The sequence below is a fragment of the Aulonocara sp. 'chitande type north' Nkhata Bay genome, linkage group LG3 (assembly GCF_057382095.1).
Source record: "Aulonocara sp. 'chitande type north' Nkhata Bay isolate Kocher_YH1m ecotype deep benthic linkage group LG3, A_spYH_male_GT1.1, whole genome shotgun sequence".
Lineage (NCBI taxonomy): Eukaryota > Metazoa > Chordata > Actinopteri > Cichliformes > Cichlidae > Aulonocara > Aulonocara sp. 'chitande type north' Nkhata Bay.
The window spans coordinates 72,094,457-72,118,761 of NC_141346.1; the positions used below are offsets into that span (position 1 = coordinate 72,094,457).

General features: G+C 42.7%; 1 protein-coding gene across 2 annotated transcripts in view; it reads right to left on the reverse strand.

Moving 5' to 3' along the window:
* LOC147336918 (protein NLRC3-like) overlaps positions 1 to 24,305 on the reverse strand; it is a 1,139,417-nt gene that overhangs the window by 897,291 nt on the left and 217,821 nt on the right. Inside the window, exons 1-7 of one of the 2 annotated variants that reach the window (XM_086287133.1) lie at positions 18,818 to 18,936; positions 18,461 to 18,562; positions 17,390 to 17,468; positions 14,730 to 14,934; positions 12,754 to 14,578; positions 12,086 to 12,259; positions 382 to 555 (exon numbers count right to left, since the gene is read on the reverse strand). In XM_086287133.1, the coding sequence (XP_086143259.1) occupies positions 382 to 555; positions 12,086 to 12,259; positions 12,754 to 14,578; positions 14,730 to 14,934; positions 17,390 to 17,468; positions 18,461 to 18,562; positions 18,818 to 18,936 (2,678 nt within the window). Of the gene's footprint in view, positions 1 to 381; positions 556 to 12,085; positions 12,260 to 12,753; positions 14,579 to 14,729; positions 14,935 to 17,389; positions 17,469 to 18,460; positions 18,563 to 18,817; positions 18,937 to 24,305 lie in introns of those variants that run through there. The other variant, XM_086287106.1, reaches the window with a different exon arrangement.

Here is a 24,305-nt window from a genome sequence, read left to right on the forward strand (position 1 = left end):
ATATTTCATTCTCATTCTGTTGTTTGAGAACAATAACAGGAAAATGTGCACTTGAGAACAAATTTATTGTGAATTCAGCTGTGAATGTACAGTTTGTCATTATTTTAGCTTCCATTTCCAAATGTTAGCTGACACTTTATTAGGTACACTGGTATCTATATCAGGTACACCTGTGACCTAAATGTTCCTGCAAACAGACTCCTTGGAGACCCCTACATAAATATCCATGAACTATCCAGCTAGACTAGTGTGTCTGTCCCTGAAAATATTCCTGCATGTGTGATTGTTCATGTGTCATCTGCAGGAAACAAACAGGAAGTGAGTGAAGGACACAGGAAATGTTTCCAGCTCTTTCTCCTCTATCAGATTTTCTCTCCATACCTGAGAGTGTCCAGTCTCCAGCCTGGATCCTTCAGTCCAGCCGACAGCAGCTTAATTCCTGAAAAACCTGGATGATTGTAGCTCAGGTCCAGCTCTCTCAGATGGGAGGGGTTGGAGCTCAGAGCTGAGGCCAGAGAAGTACAGCCTTCGTCTGTGATCAGACAGCCTGACAGACTGCAGACACACAAAACAACAATCTATCTGTCAACAATCGTTTTCTCTTTGTCACAATAACATCTATCCATTTACATCCATTCAATGTAACTTTATTTATAAGTGACAATACCCAAAGGACAACAACAGTCATCTGAAGCTGTTTAACAGTGTAAGGTAACAGCCTCCAATATTAGAGAGAAAGCCCCAACCATCAGACAATTGTGGAGATACAGAAATTCTTTTATTGCTGCCATATAATCTGCATCATTATAACTGCATTAATAATGTTCTTTACAGCATTATTCCATCTAATAATATTTCTCACAGTATTGATATTGCATTAAAGTTGTCTATTGAACATGTTCATTTGAGGATCCTTCCATTATGTTAACTTTTATTACAAGTACGGTCAGAAGTATTTCATACACATTGCATATTTGTGCTTATGTCGAGTTGATGTTCGGTTCATTAAGGGTCTTAAGCTTCACTGGCGTGACTGTCCAGGTGATCCATGCTGAGGGAAACTAGAACAGGATGATTGCATGGATGCTTACAGTACATATAACACATATAATCTAGGAATGTGTCAGGCCTGAGGCCTTAACTCATTTGGTGTCTCACTATATTTACTCTACTTGGCAACAGATGACCAGAGTCAATAATTAGCCCCAGAGACCCTGAGGGCTTGAAGTTTATTACCTTGTATGGAAGGTGTTACAGAAAAGAGAAGTTCTGTGTCTGTTTATAGCCATTAAACATGTACAAGATGTACCATTAACTGTGACTAATGTCTGGAACATATTTTACTCTGACTATTTTTATTGACGCCAAGGGGGGGCATATACCCCACTGCTTTGTAAGTGTCCACAACATGTATTTTTGTCAGAAGACATAGGCTGATGTTTTCTCCTGTGTGTTAATAAACTCATCGTTTGATTGCACTTCTCTGGGGCCTCCGTGGTTTGTCTCACTGCTCTACATTGATAGATTTCGCGACACAATGCACTGTGAGCAGCACTTGGTGATGGTGGGAAGAAGAACTCCCTTTGACACAAAGATCCTCCCAGTGAAAACAGGCTCCAGGAGGAGCATCTACCATGACTGGTTGCAGGGTGAGGGGAAAGAGAAGAGATGAGCTCAGAGAGACAAGAACAAAACAGAGAGACAAAAGTTAAGGACACGTAGTAGTGACATATAAAAGCATCAGGAGTGAAAAGAGGGGAGAAGAAAGCAGAGCATCATGGGAAGTCCACCAACAGCCTGAGCCTATAGCAGCATAACTAAGGGATGGTTCAGGGTCACCTGATCCAGCTCGAACTATAAGCTTTATCAAAAAGGAAAGTTTGAAGCTGATCTTCAAAGTAGAGAGGGTGTCTGTCTCCTGAACTCAAACTGGGAGCTGCTTCCACACCCAGTCCAACATAGCCAGGCTGAGTCGTTAGATTAGTCCAACGTAAAGTCAGAAAGTCATTATTTATGTCTCATTTTAGTGCAAATGTAGAAAAACTGTCCAAAAGTTATTTCTAAATCTGATATTAAACAGTTTAAATGGTGAAAAAAGCTGTAAAGAAAACAGAAAGAGTCAATAAAAGCCTCTTTAGAGGGTCACCAGTTTAAAACTCAGACATTTAAACTGGTGATTCTCCTTCTCTGCTCCATTTCCTCTCTAGACTTCCTGTTCCTAGGAGGGATTTGATTGGCTGAATGTCCTTTTAGCCTTTCTTTAGTTCTTTGGGTGCTAAGCAAAGAGGAAAACACACGAGTCATGTGACGTGACATAAGGAGCGCTCTGATTGGTTGGGATTGACAAACTATGGTGCTGTTTGCAAGCTTCGCTTTGCAGAGGCAAGAAAATCTCTTAGATAGGGATGAGATGCTCCACAGTGACGTTTCCACACTTTGGAGCTTCTGAAGTGCAGATGTTTGGAAACGCTGCTCCAACGTCTGGTTCAAACACTCAGATCACGTGACCTCAGCTGCCACAGGTGGCATACCTGCGGCTTCCAGGCATTGCCAGTCTCGGGAATTCCCATTTTTCATTGACTGGTCTTTTTGACCCTTTTAATGGCTGAATGATGCTTTTATATCACTGCTTCAGTTTATTCCACACACATTCAGTCCTATCAGCAGAGAGAGAGCCACACACTGTCTGTAACATCATTAGAAGATCTCAGTAAAAACAGTAAAAACTGCTTCAAGGACTAAATCAAACAGGCACCAGGGGCCCGTTCTTCGTACCTCGCTAAGTAAGTTAGCTGGATTTGATTGTTGACGATTTCGCGTGATCCTGGATCGTTCGGTTCTCCGAAGCTCATCCGGGACTTGCTGTCATAGCAACAGAGCCGTAAGCGTAAACCTGCTCGGGAGCAGGTTTGCTTTATGTAAACAGAATTAGATCGCGGCCACGCAGGTATGTCCGCGTCATTTATACGAAAGCAACAGCGATATTCCACCACTGTTTCACCATAAATAAATATTATCAATGTAACTAAAGATAATGCAGCACTTGATCCTTTTATTGATGTCACACAGATACATACAGGTCATTTCCTAAAAAAGGGAAATGAACTATTAACATTCTATTACATGTATGTGATTATTACAGATGTAATTCATATTTCAGAGTAGTAATTGTAAATTACTTCGTGTAATCAAGATGAGAGACCACGGCTATAAAAGCGAAGGTGGATTTGGGAAGTCTGTCGCAGCCATGTCCTGTCCGTATACGCGAGCCACCCATTGCGGAAGGTGCAAGATTGATAAGGAGAGTTTCCAGAATTCAGCGTATATTGCGGGATAGACAGGATCCTTTAGCTCAGCGCGACAGTGTGCTCATAGAGAGATATCGATTTTCCCGTGAGGATATTATTTACTTAACCAACTTGTTGACGAGGGGGTGCAGGACCACCACCTGTCTTTTTTTGCTCTGCCCTTTTCTTGGTTGCTGTTATGAACAAACAAACAGATTATTTCAGGGTCTCTTTCCAAGAGACGAAAAGCAATATAAGTGATAAATATTACCATTCTGTAGAATATTCTTATATTTCACTTTTACTTGTTCCCATGTTCTAGTGGGTCCTGTTGTGGCTCTAATGTGACAGAGGATAAAATATAACATATTATAATATAATATAATGTAATATAATATTGGATAATATAGTGTGAAATGATAAATCTACCCTACCGCCTACTGGTGTTGGCCAGAGGGGCCGATGGCGCGATATGGCAGCCTGGCTTCTGTCAGTCTGCCCCAGGGCAGCTGTGGCTACAACTGTAGCTGCCTCCACCAGTGTGTGAATGTGAGAGTGAATGAATAGTGGCATTGTAAAGCGCTTTGGGTGCCTTGGAAAGCGCTATATCAATCCACTCCATTATTATTGTTATTATTAAATTACTTACGAGTTTAATTTGTCAGCAACTTCCTGCCAGCCCTCGCTCCTTGCTTTTGCAGCCTTTGCAGTGTTCCCTTGCGTTCTGATTAAACTCTGAAACTCCTGAAATCCCTCACTCAAGAGTTCTTGCTCTGCTGCCGAAAAATACCGAGCGCGCTCCTTCGACATTTTCGCCGACCAATCAAAGGGTTGCCGATCAATGTTTCTACTATCGACGCGTAGCCCCTGTTGGGCCACCCAGTGATCTCACATTACTTCATCCAGCTGTAGTAATCGTCAACAACAGGTGTGTTCGGAGAACCGGAATAGCGAGCTCACGGTTAGCGCGATGATTTGGTCTTGGATGTGTCATTTGATCTTGGATGTAGTAAGCGAGGTACGAAGAACGGGCCCCAGTTTTCAGCTCTGTCTGCGCTCTACTTTTTTCTACTTACAACAGAAAATAGGATGTACTGCATTCAGGGATATCATCCTCACTGTCAGCTGTTACTCACAGACTGTGTGTAGAAATACAGAAAATACTGATCCTATAAAAAGGAAAGCTAGAAAAACACATTGATTCCAGGCTCTATTTTCCTTTTTGAGTCTGTCAAATCCAACAGGACTTGTGCAGGTTCACTATGAGCCAAACTCCAGACTGACAGTGAAACATCAGGCCAGTGTTAGAAGGTAAAGTTCAGGAAAGTTTTTTAATGGTTCAGAAGATGTTCAGCTGAGGACGACTTAAAGATGTGCGTGAAATGGAGGCTTCTGATTGGTCAGAATGAGCCTGTGAAAATGGGACAAACTTTGTATAAAGAAAGAAAAGACATTTAATCTTTTCATGGAAATGTATCTTTTTCAAAGTGATTCCAAATCAAAGCTAACGCCACGCCAGCTTGTAACTTTGATTGACAGTGTGTAGAACTGATGACACAAACTCCCAGAAAACCTCAAAGTCAACATAACGCATCCAAAGCTTCACGGCTGGGAGCAAAACATGAGGCCAACAAACAGCTGTAAACCTGTGTGCCTATTACAGTAAACACAGCAGTCTGTTATGTTTGACTAAACTGATGTATTGTGTGTCTGTAGTTGTGTTGTGAACTGTGCTGGGCTCGTCTGTGTCCCCGTTTCACAGAACAGCATCTTCAAGATGGCACAAATGCTTCCAGTGTTTCAGTTTGACGAAGCCTGGCTTTGCCCATCGCTGCTTTTAAAACAGTGTTTGTGCTGCCAAGGACATCTTGTATTGGTCTCATGTCATGAATGGGAGTGTTTCAGGAGGCAGACTGAACCTTTGAGGAGTTTGGTGTCTTAAACTGAGGAATGAAAGGACACGAGGAACAAACTAAAGAGAATCTAAAAGAGGCCGGCAGCACATGAGGAGGAGAAACTGACACTGACATAAAGACTGAGGGAAGGACAGAGCCATCTATACAGCTGAGGTCAACACAGGAGGGTCATGTGACACAGCTGAAACTCATCCAGACAACGTCTGACACCAGAGACCATACTTACCAAAATAAAACAGGTTATAATGAACAAACATGAGTGGAACAGCGGAGTGAACTGAGCAGCAGGAGGGAGGGCGTTTCTCCAAAACATGTGTCCATCAAAATTATGGACAGTCGTGTATATTAAGTAGACTTGTTCAGATTTGTCCAACACTTTTCTCTGTCAGTGTTTCACAGAATATCATCAAAGAGTCATGATAGTGACCATTAGTGTCACTGTGGAGATGCTTATTCCAGCATCACTGACTTCATGGTTCCAGTTTCCATCACTAAGGACTACATGTAGTGATCCTGCTGTTAGCCATGTTAGCATGTTAGCTCCAACAGGTGGTCAGTGTGAGAGCAGAAGATGATATCAGTGACATCTAAACAAGGAAGGAAGAGACTGTTGAAGGCAGCGAGCTGTGACTGCTGTGAACAGTGTTCTCACACTATTTTCTCCCTGTGTCAACATACATGAGGCTGCTTCAGCTGCAACACACCACAAACACCTTTATACAACTAAATATACTCAGAGCGCACTGCTGTGGTTGCTGTGGTAACCATCCATATATCCAGCTGTTTGGGGCCGAGTCTGCTTCCTCATCCTAGGGAAAAACCCTCAAAGTTTCATGTGTTTTTGACTTGAAGCTTTTTGTGATTTGGTTTTATTTGTTGTTCTACACACACAATAATGAAGAGCACATGTTTATAGTGACACATTCAGACCAATGACAACAGTCCATTCACACTGACCTCCTTCCAGCAACTTTTAGGACAGCCAATAGCAATTTTCCTTACTGAGGAGTTGGCAACATTGCCAGGAGCAGTGGGTGAATGGCAGCATCACCATGAAGGATTAGAATAAAAATACATCATCATCCACAAAGAAAACCAGTCTGAGTGTCTGATGCTCTCGTTATAAAACCGCAGTCGCAGCTTGTGGCTACATTTAGCTGTTTTGCTAGTTAGCTGGTCTGCTAGTTAGCTGGCTTGCTAGTTAGCTGATTTGTTCGTTAGCATGGAGCTAACCTAACTCACTAGAACATTTGATGCTAAACTGTCTAAACTGTGTGAACAGCTTTCATTGCTGCTCTGTGTTACTCTCCAGCCTCTCTTTAATTCAGTCCTCTCAGTTTTTTCCTCGTTACAAACTAGAAAACCTTCTTTTTCAGCTTTTCCACACCCGAGCTGTGGCTAAGGTGCTACCAGCATGCAGGCTCGGTCTGTGTCACTCAATAGTTACACTCCTCACCCAGACTAACACCACTCCACAAATTCACCACTAGGAGGCGCTAAAAGACCACATACAGTGAGATCATCACTAAATGTCTGCTGTGTCTGACGTAGGGTTGCCAACCGTCCCTTGAATAACGGAATCGTCCCGTATTTAGAAAGAAAAGTACACGTCAGTGGCGCGGCTGCCCCTCTGTGGGTCTTCCTTGGTCTCTTGTGTTCTGGGGGCCTCTGGATGTCTGGAGTTTTGATCTCCTCCACACTTGCTTCATGCCCTGGAGGACGGGGCTGTGCCCCCCCCACACCCTCTAGCAGATTATTACATGAAGGAACCTTTTAAAAAAAACAAGCGCGTCCATGCTCACAGGTGTACACACGGGTGATCACACCCACAAACTACACCCTTTTTGGCTCCTACCTCAAAGCACACTGTGTGCTGTTGATCTTATGTGCTGCACAATAATGTTTAACATTTAGTATTTACTGTCATATTCCCATAGATCATTGTGATGTTGTTTATTCTATTACTCTTGTTCTCTTCTGCTTGTTTTCTTTTTTCTTTCTCAGCAGGTGATCCAGGTGATTGATATATGCATTTTTTTTTTCTCTGCCCATTCTGTTGGTTTTTGTTTTTTGCCCTTCTCCCCCGTCCCTCTTCTCAGCTGTTTCTCTTTCCCTCTTTCTTTCTCCCCTTCTTTCCCCCAGTCAAGTCTGTCCCGTATTCAGCAAGTGAAAATAAAATAAACAATAAAAGGTGAATCAAATGGACCATTATGGCAAGGCTGGGATGGTCAATTTGGTAAAGTAAATCCGTTGGGCATCTTTCTTTGCCTTTAGACAACAATTCTGATGCAAAAGAGCCAAACGGGACAGGCAAAATAAATAAATAAATAAATAAAAAGTACACGTCCCGTATTGAGCTCCAAAGGGACGCAACTTTGTCCTGTAATACAGTGAGAATCAAAAGTAGTCTATAAATGTTAATGGAATTAACGCTTTGTTTGAAAACATAATTCCCAGCCCCTCTCCTGCTTTGTGACCAATGACCTTACGCACGAGTATGACAATTCAGATTACCACTTATCTCATTGGTAGAGGAAAGGTCGCTCGCTGAGAAAATACCAGAAGACAACAGATGACCACAAAAAGAAGCATGGCCAACAGGGAAACAAACGCTGACACTGCGGTGCAAGTCTCGGACGACAGTACACCTTCGACCAGCAATGTTTGTACCCCACCGAGAAAGAAAAAAAAAAGGCTGCATAAGTGCAGGGAGGAATGGGAAAATGAAAACACCTCGCTGGAAAAAGTGCGCGATAACACCTATAAAGCGCACTGCACTGTGTGCCGTCGCACTTTTTTCATAGGCCATGGTGGACTGGCAGCATGCTTCTAGTGGTGGGCACATGAGTGGCATGAAAGCTCAGGGAACCCTTAACCAATTTGTTGTTCACCAGGCCATGGCAGCAGAAGATATGGTATGTAGACATTGTTGTTGTTTTTAAACCCTCTGGTTAAGGTTAATGTGAGCATGTGCAGTGAATATCAACTCTATGTGGCCAGAAGTGTGATAATATAATTTATTTTGTGTAATAAACAACTGCAAGGATAGATGATTACAACGAATAGATGACTAATACATAAAAGTAATACATAGATTAATAATGATGATGAGTTAAGATGCGTAATCATGGGAACAAGCAGGTTTACAAACACGAGCAGCTGATTAGCATTAGAAAAGCTGAAATAATACCTCAGCTGAAGCCAGCTGCACTAAATGCACTTTATGTGGACTGTTATAAGAATGTTTTTCTTTCTATTGTTTTCTATAAATTTATATAATTTTAAGTTAAGCAGGACAGAGTTCTTTTAAAGAAAGATTAACTTATATTCTTTAAAGTTAAGCATGACAGGCTTCTGTTTAAGAAGGAGACCTGTTTTATTGTGTTAATGTTGTCATTTTGCGCTACAAATAAATGGCTAAATGATCATTTGTTTCCCATGTGTTCATATCACAAAGAATATGCATCATTAAATCAACTTCAAGTCAAATGGTTAAAAAAATAATTTCACACACACAAAAAAGAGCTAAAAAATTCACCACACTTGGAAGGGTGGAGACAACTGGGTCGCCCGGCCCTGGCCACGAGGTGTCCCAGGAAGTTGGCAACCCTAGTCTGACGGTGACTTGGGTTTTTACTAACTGGCTACATGAGCATGATTAGCTGCAGTTCTATCTTTGTAAAAGAGACTCAGCAGCAGATTAGAACCAAACAGAAACATTTCTACTTTTTCTGCAGCACCTGCTGGATGCATGGAGCCTAAACTCCAGTGACAATGAGACACATACAGTGGGGCAAAAAAGTATTTAGTCAGCCACCGATTGTGCAAGTTCCCCCACCTAAAATGATGACAGAGGTCAGTAATTTGCACCAGAGGTACACTTCAACTGTGAGAGACAGAATGTGAAAAAAAAATCCATGAATCCACATGGTAGGATTTGTAAAGAATTTATTCGTAAATCAGGGTGGAAAATAAGTATTTGGTCAATAACAAAAATACAACTCAATACTTTGTAACATAACCTTTGTTGGCAATAACAGAGGTCAAACGTTTACTATAGGTCTTTACCAGGTTTGCACACACAGTAGCTGGTATTTTGGCCCATTCCTCCATGCAGATCTTCTCGAGAGCAGTGATGTTTTGGGGCTGTCGCCGAGCAACACGGACTTTCAACTCCCGCCACAGATTTTCTATGGGGTTGAGGTCTGGAGACTGGCTAGGCCACTCCAGGACTTTCAAATGCTTCTTACGGAGCCACTCCTTTGTTGCCCGGGCGGTGTGTTTTGGATCATTGTCATGTTGGAAGACCCAGCCTCGTTTCATCTTCAAAGTTCTCACTGATGGAAGGAGGTTTTGGCTCAAAATCTCACGATACATGGCCCCATTCATTCTGTCCTTAACACGGATCAGTCGTCCTGTCCCCTTGGCAGAAAAACAGCCCCATAGCATGATGTTTCCACCCCCATGCTTCACAGTAGGTATGGTGTTCTTGGGATGCAACTCAGTATTCTTCTTCCTCCAAACACGACGAGTTGAGTTTATACCAAAAAGTTCTACTTTGGTTTCATCTGACCACATGACATTCTCCCAATCCTCTGCTGTATCATCCATGTGCTCTCTGGCAAACTTCAGACGGGCCTGGACATGCACTGGCTTCAGCAGCGGAACACGTCTGGCACTGCGGGATTTGATTCCCTGCCGTTGTAGTGTGTTACTGATGGTGACCTTTGTTACTTTGGTCCCAGCTCTCTGCAGGTCATTCACCAGGTCCCGTGTGGTTCTGGGATCTTTGCTCACCGTTCTCATGATCATTTTGACCCCACGGGATGAGATCTTGCGTGGAGCCCCAGATCGAGGGAGATTATCAGTGGTCTTGTATGTCTTCCATTTTCTGATGATTGCTCCCACAGTTGATTTTTTCACACCAAGCTGCTTGCCTATTGTAGATTCACTCTTCCCAGTCTGGTGCAGGTCTACAATACTTTTCCTGGTGTCCTTCGAAAGCTCTTTGGTCTTGGCCATGGCGGAGTTTGGAGTCTGACTGTTTGAGGCTGTGGACAGGTGTCTTTTATACAGATGATGAGTTCAAACAGGTGCCATTCATACAGGTAACGAGTGGGGGACAGAAAAGCTTCTTAGAGAAGACGTTACAGGTCTGTGAGAGCCAGAGATTTTCCTTGTTTGAGGTGAACAAATACTTATTTTCCACCCTGATTTACGAATAAATTCTTTACAAATCCTACCATGTGGATTCATGGATTTTTTTTTCACATTCTGTCTCTCACAGTTGAAGTGTACCTCTGGTGCAAATTACTGACCTCTGTCATCATTTTAAGTGGGGGAACTTGCACAATCGGTGGCTGACTAAATACTTTTTTGCCCCACTGTACAGTGTGACTGCTGTGACTTTACAGCTGGGCCTCATTCACATTGGACTGTGGGAGGAAGCAGAGTATCTGAAGACAACCCACACAGGCCACACTATCACCCTTATTTAGAGAAGTATAATGAATTAACTGATAAAGTAATAAATTATTTGATATTTCAATGAAAATACTTTTTAACAATTGTTTAGAAGTCAACAATAATAGTTAAATAAAAAGAAGCGTCAAATCAATAAACACGCAATAAAACCTTGTACAGCTGAAACTCATGTAGACAATGTCAGGGGAGGAAGTAAAACTAAACCTTTGACACCAGAGATGAAAACTACCAAAATAAAACAGGAAGTTAATAACAACCATGAGTGGAACACCTGAGTGAACCTAGTAAAGGGAGAATACATCATCATCCACAAAGAAAACCAGTCGGAGCTTGTGGCTGCAGTTAGCTGATTTGCTACTCAGCTTGGAGTTAACTCAGTAGAACATAGAATGCTAAACTGTCTAAACCAGGGGTGTCAAACATATGGCCCGTCGGCCAAATTCAGCCCCTGAGATAATTTCATATATCAGTTATTAAAGAATTTTCAGGGTTGCTGATATTCCATGGCAGCAGGGCTGGGACTTTATTCTGATGGACACATCATGTGGCCAATCACATTAAGAGACAGCCTGGGATCATGCCACTATTTAAAGAAAGGGATGGGGGCAAACGTTCAGAAGAAAGCAAGCTTAGTGGTACAGGCCTGGTACACACAGACACAGGTTTAAATTCAAGCGTGTCAGGAAAAAGTGAAAGCATAAAATGAGCAGCATCTGGCTGAATTTCAGTGATATTGGAGACGGCAAAGCTGAGTGCAGAATTTATAAATTAGAAGCTGGATAAAGTGATACCCATTTTCCATTGTGAAGGACAAAAGGTTTCAAACTTGTCCAGGCCTTAAGGTCATGTCCGTTCTCTTCTTAGTGGTAGTAAATGTATAAAATTAAGACTAATGAAAACACTGAATTAAAATTGCTTCCTTTAAAAACACCAAGCTTACAGTTCAGTTTTGAATACTACATATATAAACTATATATAACAAAGTGCCTTTGAATGGCAGGGATGCAGAAATGTCTGTATGTAGCACAGAGCCAGTGCTCACGGTCTGAATGAGTGTCACAGACCTGAATGTGCATTTAAAGAAATTTATAATTAAATTTCTAATTATGATCTTCAGCACCCAACACCATGACTATGTACATATTGTCGGGTGTAAGAATATTTGTGTTGTGTTCTGTGGATTCAACTCTGCAAACTCATCAGTAATTTCATCAGCAAGTTTCTACTTAGACAGCAATAAAACAGAAAGCAGTTCCCAGGAACTACTTCTTGTTTTAGAATCTTTCAACATAAGAGTACTTTGCACATCAGAACACCCCCATATCTCCTCTTATTAAAGGATTACCTTATTATTAATTTGCTAATTCTGCCAGTTGATTACAAAATGCTTGATCTCACCTGAGAGTTTCCAGTTTGCAGTGTGGATTCTTCAGTCCTTCAGACAGAAACTTCACGCCTAAATCCTGCAGGTTATTGTTACTTAGGTCAAGCTCTCTCAGATTAGAGGACTGAGAGCTGAGACCTGAGGACAGAGCTTCACAACTTCTCTCTGACAGGTTACAGAGACTCAGTCTGAAAAATAACAGAAAAACAATTAAAAAAAAACTTACTTTTGATCAAGTGTAATGAGATTACATAACATTTAGCAATATTCCATTCTCTTTTTGTCAAGAAAGTAACGAGCAACATGTGGAAACAATCAGAGAGAGAACAGAGAACAGAGCAGTAAAAGAACAGTGGATAGTTCAATAGGCTTTTGGTATCAACAAAACGTGCCAAATTTCTTTATTTTGTCATCGTTTAAGAAGAGTTCATGATTAAAACTCAGATAACAACTCAAGGCCAGGTCTGGGTGTAACTTTGATGACAGTTACACCCAGAAAAATTTCAGAAATGCCGACAGGTATTCAGTATTGAACAAAGTGAGTACTGATTATCACTTAACAGTTGTATACACTTTTCAGACACCAGCACTCATAACTGTGGCTTTGGGGTTATTTTGTTAGTGGTTTTAGTTGATCACACCTGCTTTTTGTCAACGAGCATATGAATACAAATGTACTCACAGAGCTTTGTTGGAGGCTTTGACCACTGGCAGCAGCCTCAGAAGAGCCTCCTCTGAAGCAGAGTATTTCTGCAGGTCAAACACATCCAGATCTTCTTCTGATGACAGTAAGATGAAGACCAGAGCTGACCACTGAGCAGGAGACAGTTTATCTGTGGAGAGACGTCCTGATCTCAGGGACTGTTGGATCTCCTCCACTAGAGAACGATCATTCAGTTCATTCAGACAGTGGAACAGATTGATGCTTTTCTCTGCAGACAGATTCTCACTGAGCTTCTCCTTGATGTACTGGACTGTTTCCTGATTGGTCTGTGAGCTACTTCCTGTCTGTGTCAGCAGACCTCGTAGGAGAGTCTGATTGGTCTGCAGTGAAAGACCCAGGAGGAAGCGGAGGAACAAGTCCAGGTGTCCATTTGGACTCTGTAAGGCCTTATCCACAGCACTGTGGTGGAAGTGTTTCTCTACAGATTTTACTTCTTTTTCAGGTTTTTGTTTCCAAAACAATATAGACCATATGGACTTTGTTTGTTGTTGTTCCATCAGATTGAGTCCAGAGTTGATGAAGGTCAGATGGACATGAAGAGCAGCCAGAAACTCCTGAACACTCAGATGGATGAAGCAGAACACCTTGTCCTGGTACAGTCCTCTCTCCTCTTTAAAGATCTGTGTGAACACTCCTGAGTACACTGAGGCTGCTCTGATATCGATGCCACACTCTGTCAGGTCTGATTCATAGAAGATCAGCTTTCCTTTCTGCAGCTGATCAAAAGCCAGTTTTCCCAGAGACTCCATCATCTTCCTGCTCTCTGGACTCCAGTGTGGATCTGTCTCAGCTCCTCCATCATACTTGACCTTCTTCACTTTGGCCTGAACCACCAGGAAGTGGATGTACATCTCAGTCAGGGTGTTGGGCAGCTGTCCTCCCTCTCTGGTTTCCAGCACATCCTCCAGAACTGTAGCAGTGATCCAGCAGAAGACTGGGATGTGGCACATGATGTGGAGGCTTCGTGATGTCTTGATGTGGGAGATGATGCTGCTGGCCTGCTCCTCATCTCTGAATCTCTTCCTGAAGTACTCCTCCTTCTGTGGGTCAGTGAACCCTCTGACCTCTGTCACCATGCCAACACAGTCAGGAGGGATCTGATTGGCTGCTGCAGGTCGTGTGGTTATCCAGAGGCGAGCAGAGGGAAGCAGTTTCCCCCTGATGAGGTTTATCAGCAGCACATCCACTGAGGTGGACTTTCTAGGGTCAGTTAGGATTGTAGTTTTGTGGAAGTCCAGAGGAAGTCGACACTCATCCAGACCATCAAAGATGAACACAACCTGGAAGTCTTCAAAGCTGCAGATTCCTGCTTCTTTGGTTTCAGTAAAGAAGTGATGAACAAGTCCCACCAAGCTGAACTTTGCCTCTTTCAGCACATTCAGCTCTCTGAAAGTGAATGGAAATATGAACTGGATGTCCTGGTTGGCTTTGTCTTCAGCCCAGTCCAGGCTGTATTTCTGTGTTAAGACTGTTTTCCCAATGCCAGCCACTCCCTTTGTCAGCACTGTTCTGATTGGTTCGTCTCTTCCAGGTGAGGCTTTAAAGATGTCTTCTTGTCTGATGGTTGTTTCTGGTCTGTCTGGTTTCCTGGATGCTGTTTCAATCTGTCTGACCTCATGTTCATCATTGACCTCTGCAGTCCCTCCCTCTGTGATGTAGAGCTCTGTGTAGATCTGATTCAGGAGGGTTGGGTTTCCTGCTTTAGCGATGCCCTCAAACACACACTGGAACTTCTTCTTCAGCTTAGACTTAAGTTTACGATGACAAACAGCAGCTGGAAGTTCTGAATAATAATAATAAAAATACAACTTTAACAATCATATTTTACAAAATGCTGATGACAATTTCTGACCCACTGAGAAATGACTGAACACACTGGTGTCACAAGTCTCTCATTTATCCAGCAGCTTAAATCTTTAGATAAATCCTCTTACGTCTCTGCAGACGGTCAGCCAGCTCCTCCTGCTTCATTCTCCTCAGGAAGTCCACTGTGATCTTCACAAATGCCTCTCTGCTGTTTCTCCTCTGCTCATCATCCTCCCTCTGAAACTCCAAGCACTGGGGCTTATTTGGATTCAGAGCCTTCTGGATCTTCTTCAGCTCGTTCTTCACAAAAGTGATGATGTTGTCCTCCAGCAGCTGGAACAGAATACTTTATGAATGACCCACCACTCTGAACTTTAGTCCACACAACATCCACTTCTTTACCATCAAGGGGCATATCATCCACGACCTCTTTACCAATTATAGGTTTGACTTTATCTGATTAACTGAGACTTTGTCCACAACTCCATGATCCCAAAACGTTGATGCTGTTCATATGAATGCAGCGATTTCAGTGGGAGAAACATTTCACTGGTGTTCAGAGCTGAACTACCAACAGGTTGATGATCAAAGCCAGAAACTTGGAGATGTTTCAGGTGACTGAGTTGATCGTACAGACAACTGGTCTTAAAGGTTCACTCTGTTTACACATACAGATCAGTATTTAAGGTTTGACTCTCATCATCCACTGGGGCACAAACTGGGCGTCATCAGGACGCTACAACACAGAACAAACACCATCCCCACAGACACAGCAGCCAGCGAAGCAGAAGAACTTCACATCAAGAAGGTCCTGAGTAAATGTGAACGCTGGTTTGAGGGCGGAGTCAAGGAGGCCATTTATGTGAAAAGGAAAGACCATCTCTGAATGGAGGAGGGGCCTAAGGGTACAACTGTCACCATCTTACATGCTGTGATTGCAGCCATTCCCCAGCTCTCTGTGAACTGGACTCATGACCATTGATCAACAACCATTGATCAATGGTCCTGACAATATGCGTACCAATGATCAATGAACTGACCTCCCAGCACATTGTTCCTTCAGTGGGCTGGTTTCAGTCATACAAATGTCCTGTTTATGAGATTGAAACCTGCAGTCAGCTGAGACTGAAGAAGTCACCTGATGATGATGAAACGTTTCTCCCACTGAAAACATCCAGATGAACAGAATCAAGCTTTTTGGGATTTACGTACCTGGATGATTGAGCATCAAGACACAACTCTGTGACTTTTCTCAGATGAATAAATCCTCTCCTCCAGCTTTGTTTACATCTACCAGCCCTGTGGCGCTGCCCAGACCTGAGAGGTGGAAAGTCATACAGGTGTCTGCTCCTGCCTTCAGTTATCTTTATCTACTGTGTGTCAACTGGCTGAACCTCCTCCAACTGTCTACTGTCTCCCTAAACTCAACAATGACTTCGTGATCTATCCATTCTCTGACCAAAGACATCCTGCTGCAGGAGGTTAACATAGCAGCCAATGATGATCCCACTCACTGTGAACAACACATTTGGACCTGATTTGCTGCTCTGGTTTACACGTGAACTTCCACTGCTGCTGTCACCAACTTGAGAGGCTCTACAGAAAAACTGGACTTGTCCATAAAAATCATAAACTACATTACAAGGACAGCATTGCTCAATCAACTCTAATTACTACTGACATGTTATCTCTTCTAACTAAGGTACAGACACTCAAACTTGCTGCTTTCAGTGAGAAGTCAAATGTCTGAATATGAGCTGGAAGCTGCTGAGAGTCCTCCTCCTTCCCGTGGGGTTTACTTCCTCTACTACTTTCACTATAAACACGCCCCTTTCATGCACCTGCAGAGGGCCACCAGCAGATGGAGCTGTCTTAAACAAATCCACTTGGATAGTTAGCTGTAGATGACTTTATCAGTATGATTGTAGGATTTTGAGTTATTCTTTAGATTTATTTAAACTCTTATATTGTGCACAAGTGTTGAGCGACCCATAATTTCTCTGTACTTTTCATAAGAGCAGCCAGACTTTCAGCTAGTTTTTCTTTGCTCTGCAGGTTTTATGAAGGTGTGTCAAAGTTGTTCTTTGGACATTAGCTGCTTTTTAAATCATTTTCAGTCCTCGTACAGGAACATTCTTCAAGCTAAATCCAAGTGTGTTAGACCAGAGTTAACCTGATAGATATGTGTGGGTGTGTAACTCTTAGAAGCTGATTGGCTGCTTTTTATGGGGGCTGGGTCTTTGGAAAGTGTTTTAGTAACACACCCTGAACTGCACACTTTAACAAACAACATGAGATTTTAACTGTAATGTAAAACTCATGTGATTCACTGTTATTAAGCACAAACACATCTATGGCCCTGTTTCCATTAGTAGCTGCTCAGATCGACTCACCACAGGTCGCCACGACTGGACTGGATCCACTGGTTTCCATTACAGTTGAGGACCACCTAATGTGGTCGTCTCAATACAGCCGAGTGTCGACTAACATCATTAGTAAGTGCTAATGCTGCTAATTTCCATCATATTTGTCATTTATTGCTCAAAGTTATTGAAGAAACAGTTATTCAGCTTCATCCCCACTGATCTCGACTACAAACTGTTTCACTTTGGTTTCTGTTTAAAGCCTCGATGTTTAAAACGTTTCCCTGTGATCACATTTGCACCGTCTGATTTCAAAGTTTGTTTCTTTTGGTCATTTAGTCCACAGAGTCCTTGGTGTTCTGAAAGGGACCTATAAATAAATGCATTATTATTAATAATAAAGTAGTTGTTGTACATGTACAGACCATAAATATGGAGTCCAGCTGTGTTTGATGCTGCTGGGCAGACTGACCACTGGGAACCTCTGAGCTCTGCTGGTCCACTCTGTGGAGGAACCATGAAGGATTAGATCAACACAGGATAAAGATCCAGGAGTTTCTGCTCAAATAACTTCATCTGAATCAAGTCTGTCAAGTTTTAAACTCTCAGATTGTGAACATATCAGTAATTTTCAGTCTGTTTTCATGGACGTCCTTTCAGTGGTGATGTCAGGGATGATTTTGAAGAAGCTCATCAAACTGAACCATCAGCAGATCACTGCTCCAAAACCAGAACATGATCCTAGTCTCCCTCCACCACCAGAACACCAGCTTTACTAACGTGGTAGATCAGTGTAGTACAGATCAATAACTGATGAGTCATTTGATCAAAATCACTGAGTGCTTCACGTCTGACCCTCTGATGCTTCTGTAGACATTTTGCATATTTAATGAATGTCTGACAGTTTTACATTCATTCTATGAACACAGTGGAAATGTTGTGTTATAGTCTCCATGTTGTTTCCAGCATCATAAATTCTTAAGTTCAGAAAATTAGATTCTTTCTTCACAGCTGAAAAACAACAACATTTATTCTCTATTGAAATCTGCATCGTCCACTCCAAAGGTCACAATCTGAAGGTAACATCTGGTTTTGTTCCCTGTGGTTAACTCTGAGCATCAGTATGGTGGGATTTATCCACTACATCCACACCACTGTGGTTCAGTGTTGTCCTGATGGAGTAACAGCAGCCAGTATGATCCAGGCTTTAGCTGCTGGGTCTCTGTGTGACCTCTCAGACTGTTTAACAGATCAGACACAAAGAGAATCAGAGCAGCTCTGTTCTTTAAAGACAAACATGAACCCACTCAGGTCACACTTTCCCCACAGATATGAGCATCACTGTCCTCAAACAGCAAATGACCAAGTCGAACATTTGGATCTTTTCTCTTTCATTGTTTTCTTTTTAATGAATCTTTGTAACAATCTGAGGATGTTTCAGGTCATATTTATCCAGGAAACACAAACATGTAAAGGAGTCATCACAGCTCTCTGACCTCGTTGCTCCAGGTTCACCACTGAAGAGTGGATTTTGACCTTTGGACCGGTCACTCCTCACAGACGGACAGCTGGACCCTGCAGACTGTGACCTCTGACCTCTGCAGACACAAACATGATTGAAGCAGCTGTGATCACACAGACTGCAGATAATGCAGCTGTTTCCTGTCAGTAACATCCTCTTAGATTAGAGTTCAGCTTTTTACAGGAAAACTGGACAAAACTGATTTTTGTTACAAACTCATTTTCATTTCCTCTCAGCTCACAAACACAGTCAGACAATCAACCAGAGTCAACACTGATTATAATGTCAGTGCAGAATTATTTCTGTTACTCAGTGAGTTCAGCTCTCTGACCTCGTTGCTCCAGGTTCACCACTGAACTCTGGATTATAACCTTTGGACCGGTCACTCCTCACAGACGGACAGCTGGACCCTGCAGACTCTGCTCTGTCCTCCTCTTCCTCCATCATCATCTTCAGTCAGTCTGAGAGGTAAACCACAAACACTCAGTGAGTTCACATTAACAGGAGGAACTGAGTTACAGTCGCTGACCTCTGACCTGTCATGTGACCATGAAACCAGGTCAATGTGTCTGTAGGTTCAGTCATCCAGGTCATGTGATCTAAGGAGCTTGGAGAGAAAAGAGACGTCTTTAAGTTTCTGGAAGACGTTTCATCCAAGAAGCTTCTTCAGCTCTAAAACCAAACGGTGGAGAGTCCCAGATATTTAAACCTGAGAGGGAAAGAAAGCATGTCGCTGACCCACCACTGATGTTATTTCAAGGAGGAAACTGAGAGCCTTTGCACCAGGAGCACAAACATCAGCTCCAGCAATGATCCACTGATGTGTTTTTATTCCATGTATGAATGTTGTTATTGACAGAGATGACGTTTGTGTGTCAGTGATGCAGTGACTGTTGTTGTTACCTGTACAGGCTGGTTAGACTCTATGAAACAGATCATACAGATCTCTGCATGTTAGAAGAGACTATTAAAGGTCATGAATGAGACAAAGGCAGGGAGGCGTCCTTTACAGCTAAACAGCAGAGTGAGAGAACAGCCAGCACCTCTACATTTATCACATTATACAGCACATGTATGATACTGACAGGGATGAGAAGAATTTAGTGATTCTGATCCCATCATTGATATTACTTATTGATTCTCAGTAGCTCTGCTCTGACAGTCACCACCATCACTGAGCAGCATATCAAAGACATTTGTGCACATTAACTGCATGTTGTGGCTCAAATGTTTGTGCATGTTGGAGGCATTTCCTCTTTGTTGTGATCAGTGTTGGTCATTACTCAAAACAGTCATTATTACACATATTACACAGAACACTTTAATTAAAAGTAATGGAGTACGTTACTTCATTACTCCTCATAACATTACTTTGATGTTACTGTGTGAAATGAACAAATGAGCATGTAACAACATAAAGCTGAGGTACAGCCCCACACACCAACACAGATCCTGATGAGGTCACGTGATGTTTCTCTGAGTGTTTATGAACACAAATCAAAGATGAAACAGCACAAAGACACTTCAAAGTGATTCTACTGTAGAAACATGAACAGGTAGAAACCTGCAGCCTGACTGCTCATCACTTTGTTACCTGTTCAAGTTCAGCAGCAGCAGCTCACTTTATCACGGTGCTGGTCTGGGGTCAGTGTTTACTCAGCTTTACGTCACTCTGGGTTCTTGGCTAGCTTAGCGTTAGCTTAGTGTTAGCTGAACGTTAGCTTAGCGTTAGCATGCTGTGTGCTAGCTTAGCGTCAGAGCTCTGCAGGTGTCTCGTGTGTAAATATTAATCACAGTGACAGTAAAGGAGGTAAAGGGCTGTGACGTCATCACGTACGCTGCGTCCTCTGTGGGCTCTGAGTGAACTCAAAGTACAAACTACAAGTACACAAACACGAACGTAGCTCAGAGTGGCGGACACACTCGGCCTCGTTGGTCCAGCTGTGAGTCCGTTACCGTGAACTATGGAGCGACAGATTTGTGCTGAACTAAGCTGCACACAGCTGATGTTAGCCAGGAAACATTACACACTGACTTTAATGGAGAGACCGGAAATACAAACACACACAGTTTGTTGTGTGAAGAAATCAAACACGAGCTGAACAAACAGTAAAGTTCCTAAAGACAAACTGTTAAAGGAGGAAACAAAGCAAACTTACAGTTTCTTCACACACCAACAACAAGCTCCACTCCACGAAGTTCAGGAAGTGAAAGAAAACTTTGAGCAGGAAGGAAACACCCAAAGAGACGTTTGAGGACAATCAGGAGCATTGGAACACTGTGCTGCGTTCAGGTGCACCTCGGAAACTCCAAACCTCTGGCAGGCTGTGATTTATTTCTGCTGGTTTTCCTGTTTGAAGCACAAACATCCGTCATCACTTTGTTGTTGGTCTTCCTGCAGCGTTTAAATATTTCAGCACTGAACTGATGTTTCTTCAAAGCTCATTTCAACCTGTTGAAGTCATGAATGAAAGTGCAGACTGAGAGTGGATCACATGATGTTTGAGGTGTGTCATGTGACATGTTCAGTATTGTCACATATGTCTAGATTGTCCCTGATATCATAACTGCTCAAACACTGATGATTATATTTGAAGAATTATTCCTGATGGCAGCAAAGTTTGAATGGAGGTCTCTGTCTGTGCTGATTTGTCGCCCTCTGGAGGTCAAAGCACAAACTGCATGATGTCACTGTAACCACCACAGAGACAGGAAGTGTTTTTATGACTGAAGCACTGAAATGATGCTAACGGCTGTCGTTAGGCTCACTGACAGCAGTGCTGATGTGTTCATGTCCAACACTGGCTCAGGTCAGACTCCTTCATCCTTCTCCAGCGTGAGGCCGCCCTCAGACCCACAGGAGCTCTGACCTTTGACCTCCTGACCCTAACCATTTTAGTCTTGTTGCATCTTTAAATGCAAATCCATCCAAACTGTAGCCGAGCAAAAGAAGCTGGAAGCTGTTCTATGAATGATGTCGTTGAAGGAGCTTGGAAAGAAAAGCAAATAAGTACAAATAAGTAACTGAAGACACGTGTGGTCTGCAGATGTCGATGTACATGGATGTACATGGAGTTTAATGTGCAAAATGAACTTAGTGTGCAAAGTGACCTGATGTGCAAACTGCAGTTTGAGGTCGGTCAGCTGTTCAGGAGTCTGATAGCAGTGGGGAAGATGGAGTTGTTGAGTCTGGATGTTCTACATTTCACACTTCTGAACCTTCGTCTCGAGGGCAGAGGTGTGTCTCTCCTCTGGACTCTGTGATGGTAGCTGCTCTGCAGAGAGGGCAGCGGGGTCCTGATGATCTTCTCCACAGTTGTTATCACTCTCTGCAGGCGTTTGCGGTTTGCAGTAGTGCTGCCGTACCATGCAGTGATGCAGCTGTCAGGCTGCTCTCCACAGTGCAGCTGTAGAACCTGCTGAGGATCTTGGCCAACATACCAAATTTCCTCAGCCTCCTCAGGAAATACAGCAGCTGCTGAGCCTTCTTGACCAGCTGTGTGAGTTTGAGTCCCTCACTGACTCAAACTCCTTCAGTGACACTTGCAGCCTTGCAGATTAGTTTGCTGATCCTGATGCATCTCTGGAGCTGATGCTGTCCCCCAGCAGACAACAACAACATAGATGCTCTCACTAGTCCACTTTACCCTCTAATCACATCTCTGACATCTGCAGGTTGCTCCATAGAGACTCTTGTGCAATGCCAGGTGTTTGTGTTTGTCTGTAGGTACACATTAGATATGACCATAGACGCACACACACAAGTGAACACAGCAGCACAGATGGTTTCCACCTGCCTCCCTCTTTCTTCACACAACTGTGAGGATGATGAAGAGGTTTCAGGACGAGGTGGTCAGCAAGCACAGGATAAAGCAGGGCCATGAAACTCTCTGGTGCAGCAGATGTTTAATCAGACTCAGCTTTAGGCTTCTTTTCCCACCTGGCAGCAAAGTAACAGCTTCACTAATGTGAACAGTCACAATGTTAAACGTTTCTATATCTTCATATATTTTTATCTGTTGATGCTGCAGAATAAAGTCTGTTAACAGAGTGCAGGATGTGTAGAGCAGGTCCAGCTCTCCCTTTACTGTGTCCACTTTCATCAGCCCCTGTGAAGTGACACAGAGTGCATGTGTGTCTGTCAGCTGTTGTTTGTTGTGAAGGATGGAACAAATGAACACACACTTTTAGAGAAATCTGAAAAAGCAACACGTGCTTGGGCTCCTTCTGTGCTCGTCTTCATTAATGCTGATCTTTCTTTCCTGTTTGTTCTTTGGCACAAGCTTCAGTCTTTTCTCCCAGGGCTCCTTCACACTTAGAAACACACCTACATTCATTTATACACAAACATCATGAAACAAAGGCTTTGTAAAAGAGGACACGAGATCCTCTCTGAACAGCACATTCATATCAAACACAGGACTGAACAGGATATACTGAGTCTGTGCTGTTTTCATTGTTACTTGCTGAGTATTTTTCCAGTGTTTGAAATGTGACTCAAGTCTGATTCTTCTACTGTGTGTGAACTCTAAGCAGCTGCATTAAACAGCTGCTTTTCAAACCAGGCTCAATCCTATGACTCTGTGAATGTAAACTTTTGTCACCTGCATGAATAACAATCCTTGATCTAGTCAGGACTGCAGTGCTCCTGTGATCCCAGCTTATAGATGGAGGCTAGCATGAGAGGCTCAGCAGCTAAAGCAGCACACCTGGGTCTCCCAGCCTATTAAAAGCAGCCCTTTGCTTCACCTGCTTCACTAAACATTATTATTATTATTTAAGCAGAGTGGTGTGATTCATGTAGGCATTGCTGTGTGACAGGAGGACTTTTCTTGAAACAGCTCGTGTGACGTGAGCTGACGTAAAAACAGTGATGTTAGCTTGATTCTCTTGGCTAAAACTATTTTAAAAAGAGGGTCAATCATGCAAATCTGCCAATAGAAGCCAAAGTTACAGCCCCTCAGAGTTTAAAGAGAAAAGGCCCGTTTCCAACACTCGGTTGTGCAAAGGGAAACAGGCCCACAGTGCCTGAGTGTGTGGGTAATTCTTCAAATAATATTCAAAAGCAAACATTTTTAAGCATGTAAATAAAATTCAATCATTTCTGCTCTTCAATACCTAAGAAATGAAAACTGGCAGATGGTCCCAAAATGTGAAACGCCTGGCTATCTGTGCATTTAGTGCTGCAAGTTTTCACTGTTTACCTTCAGAAGCATAAATCTCTGCACAGATAATGTTCATATGTGGATTCCTGGTTTCTGCAGTTAATTGTGACCCAAAGCGTATTTTTAAAGTGGTTCCAGGCAATAAAGCCTAAAAATAAATACATCTACTTCCTTTTTCTGTGTTCCAGCCTCAGTGACTCTGACACAGTGCTGTAATATTTACACCTCTGATGAAAACAGAGTTTGTAGTTGCAGAGAAATACTCGACTCATTTTGGGCATTTACGAGCAGGAACCTCAGAAAGCCCCTCGCTGCTTCACTGGTTAAGAAGCAAAGCAAACATTAGTTCACAGTGATGTTAATTAAGGCCCAAAGTTTAGGAACGAACGTCAGCACTTCACTAATGAATGTAATGCTGATTCATGTGCTTGTTTTGTAATGTGCATGTTGTGCGTTGCTATTTCCCATATTCTTTGGCACTGATAGATGAAGAGTCTCAGGCAGGACCGAGGCTGCCAGCTGCTGACAGTGAGCAGGGAGAGAGCAGCAGAAGCTGGGCAAGAGCAGGGCACCTTCAGCCCCCTTCATCAGTCAGAAATCATTTGGGTGTCTGTGTGAAATGTCTGATTTTTAAAATCTTTTTGTAGACATATT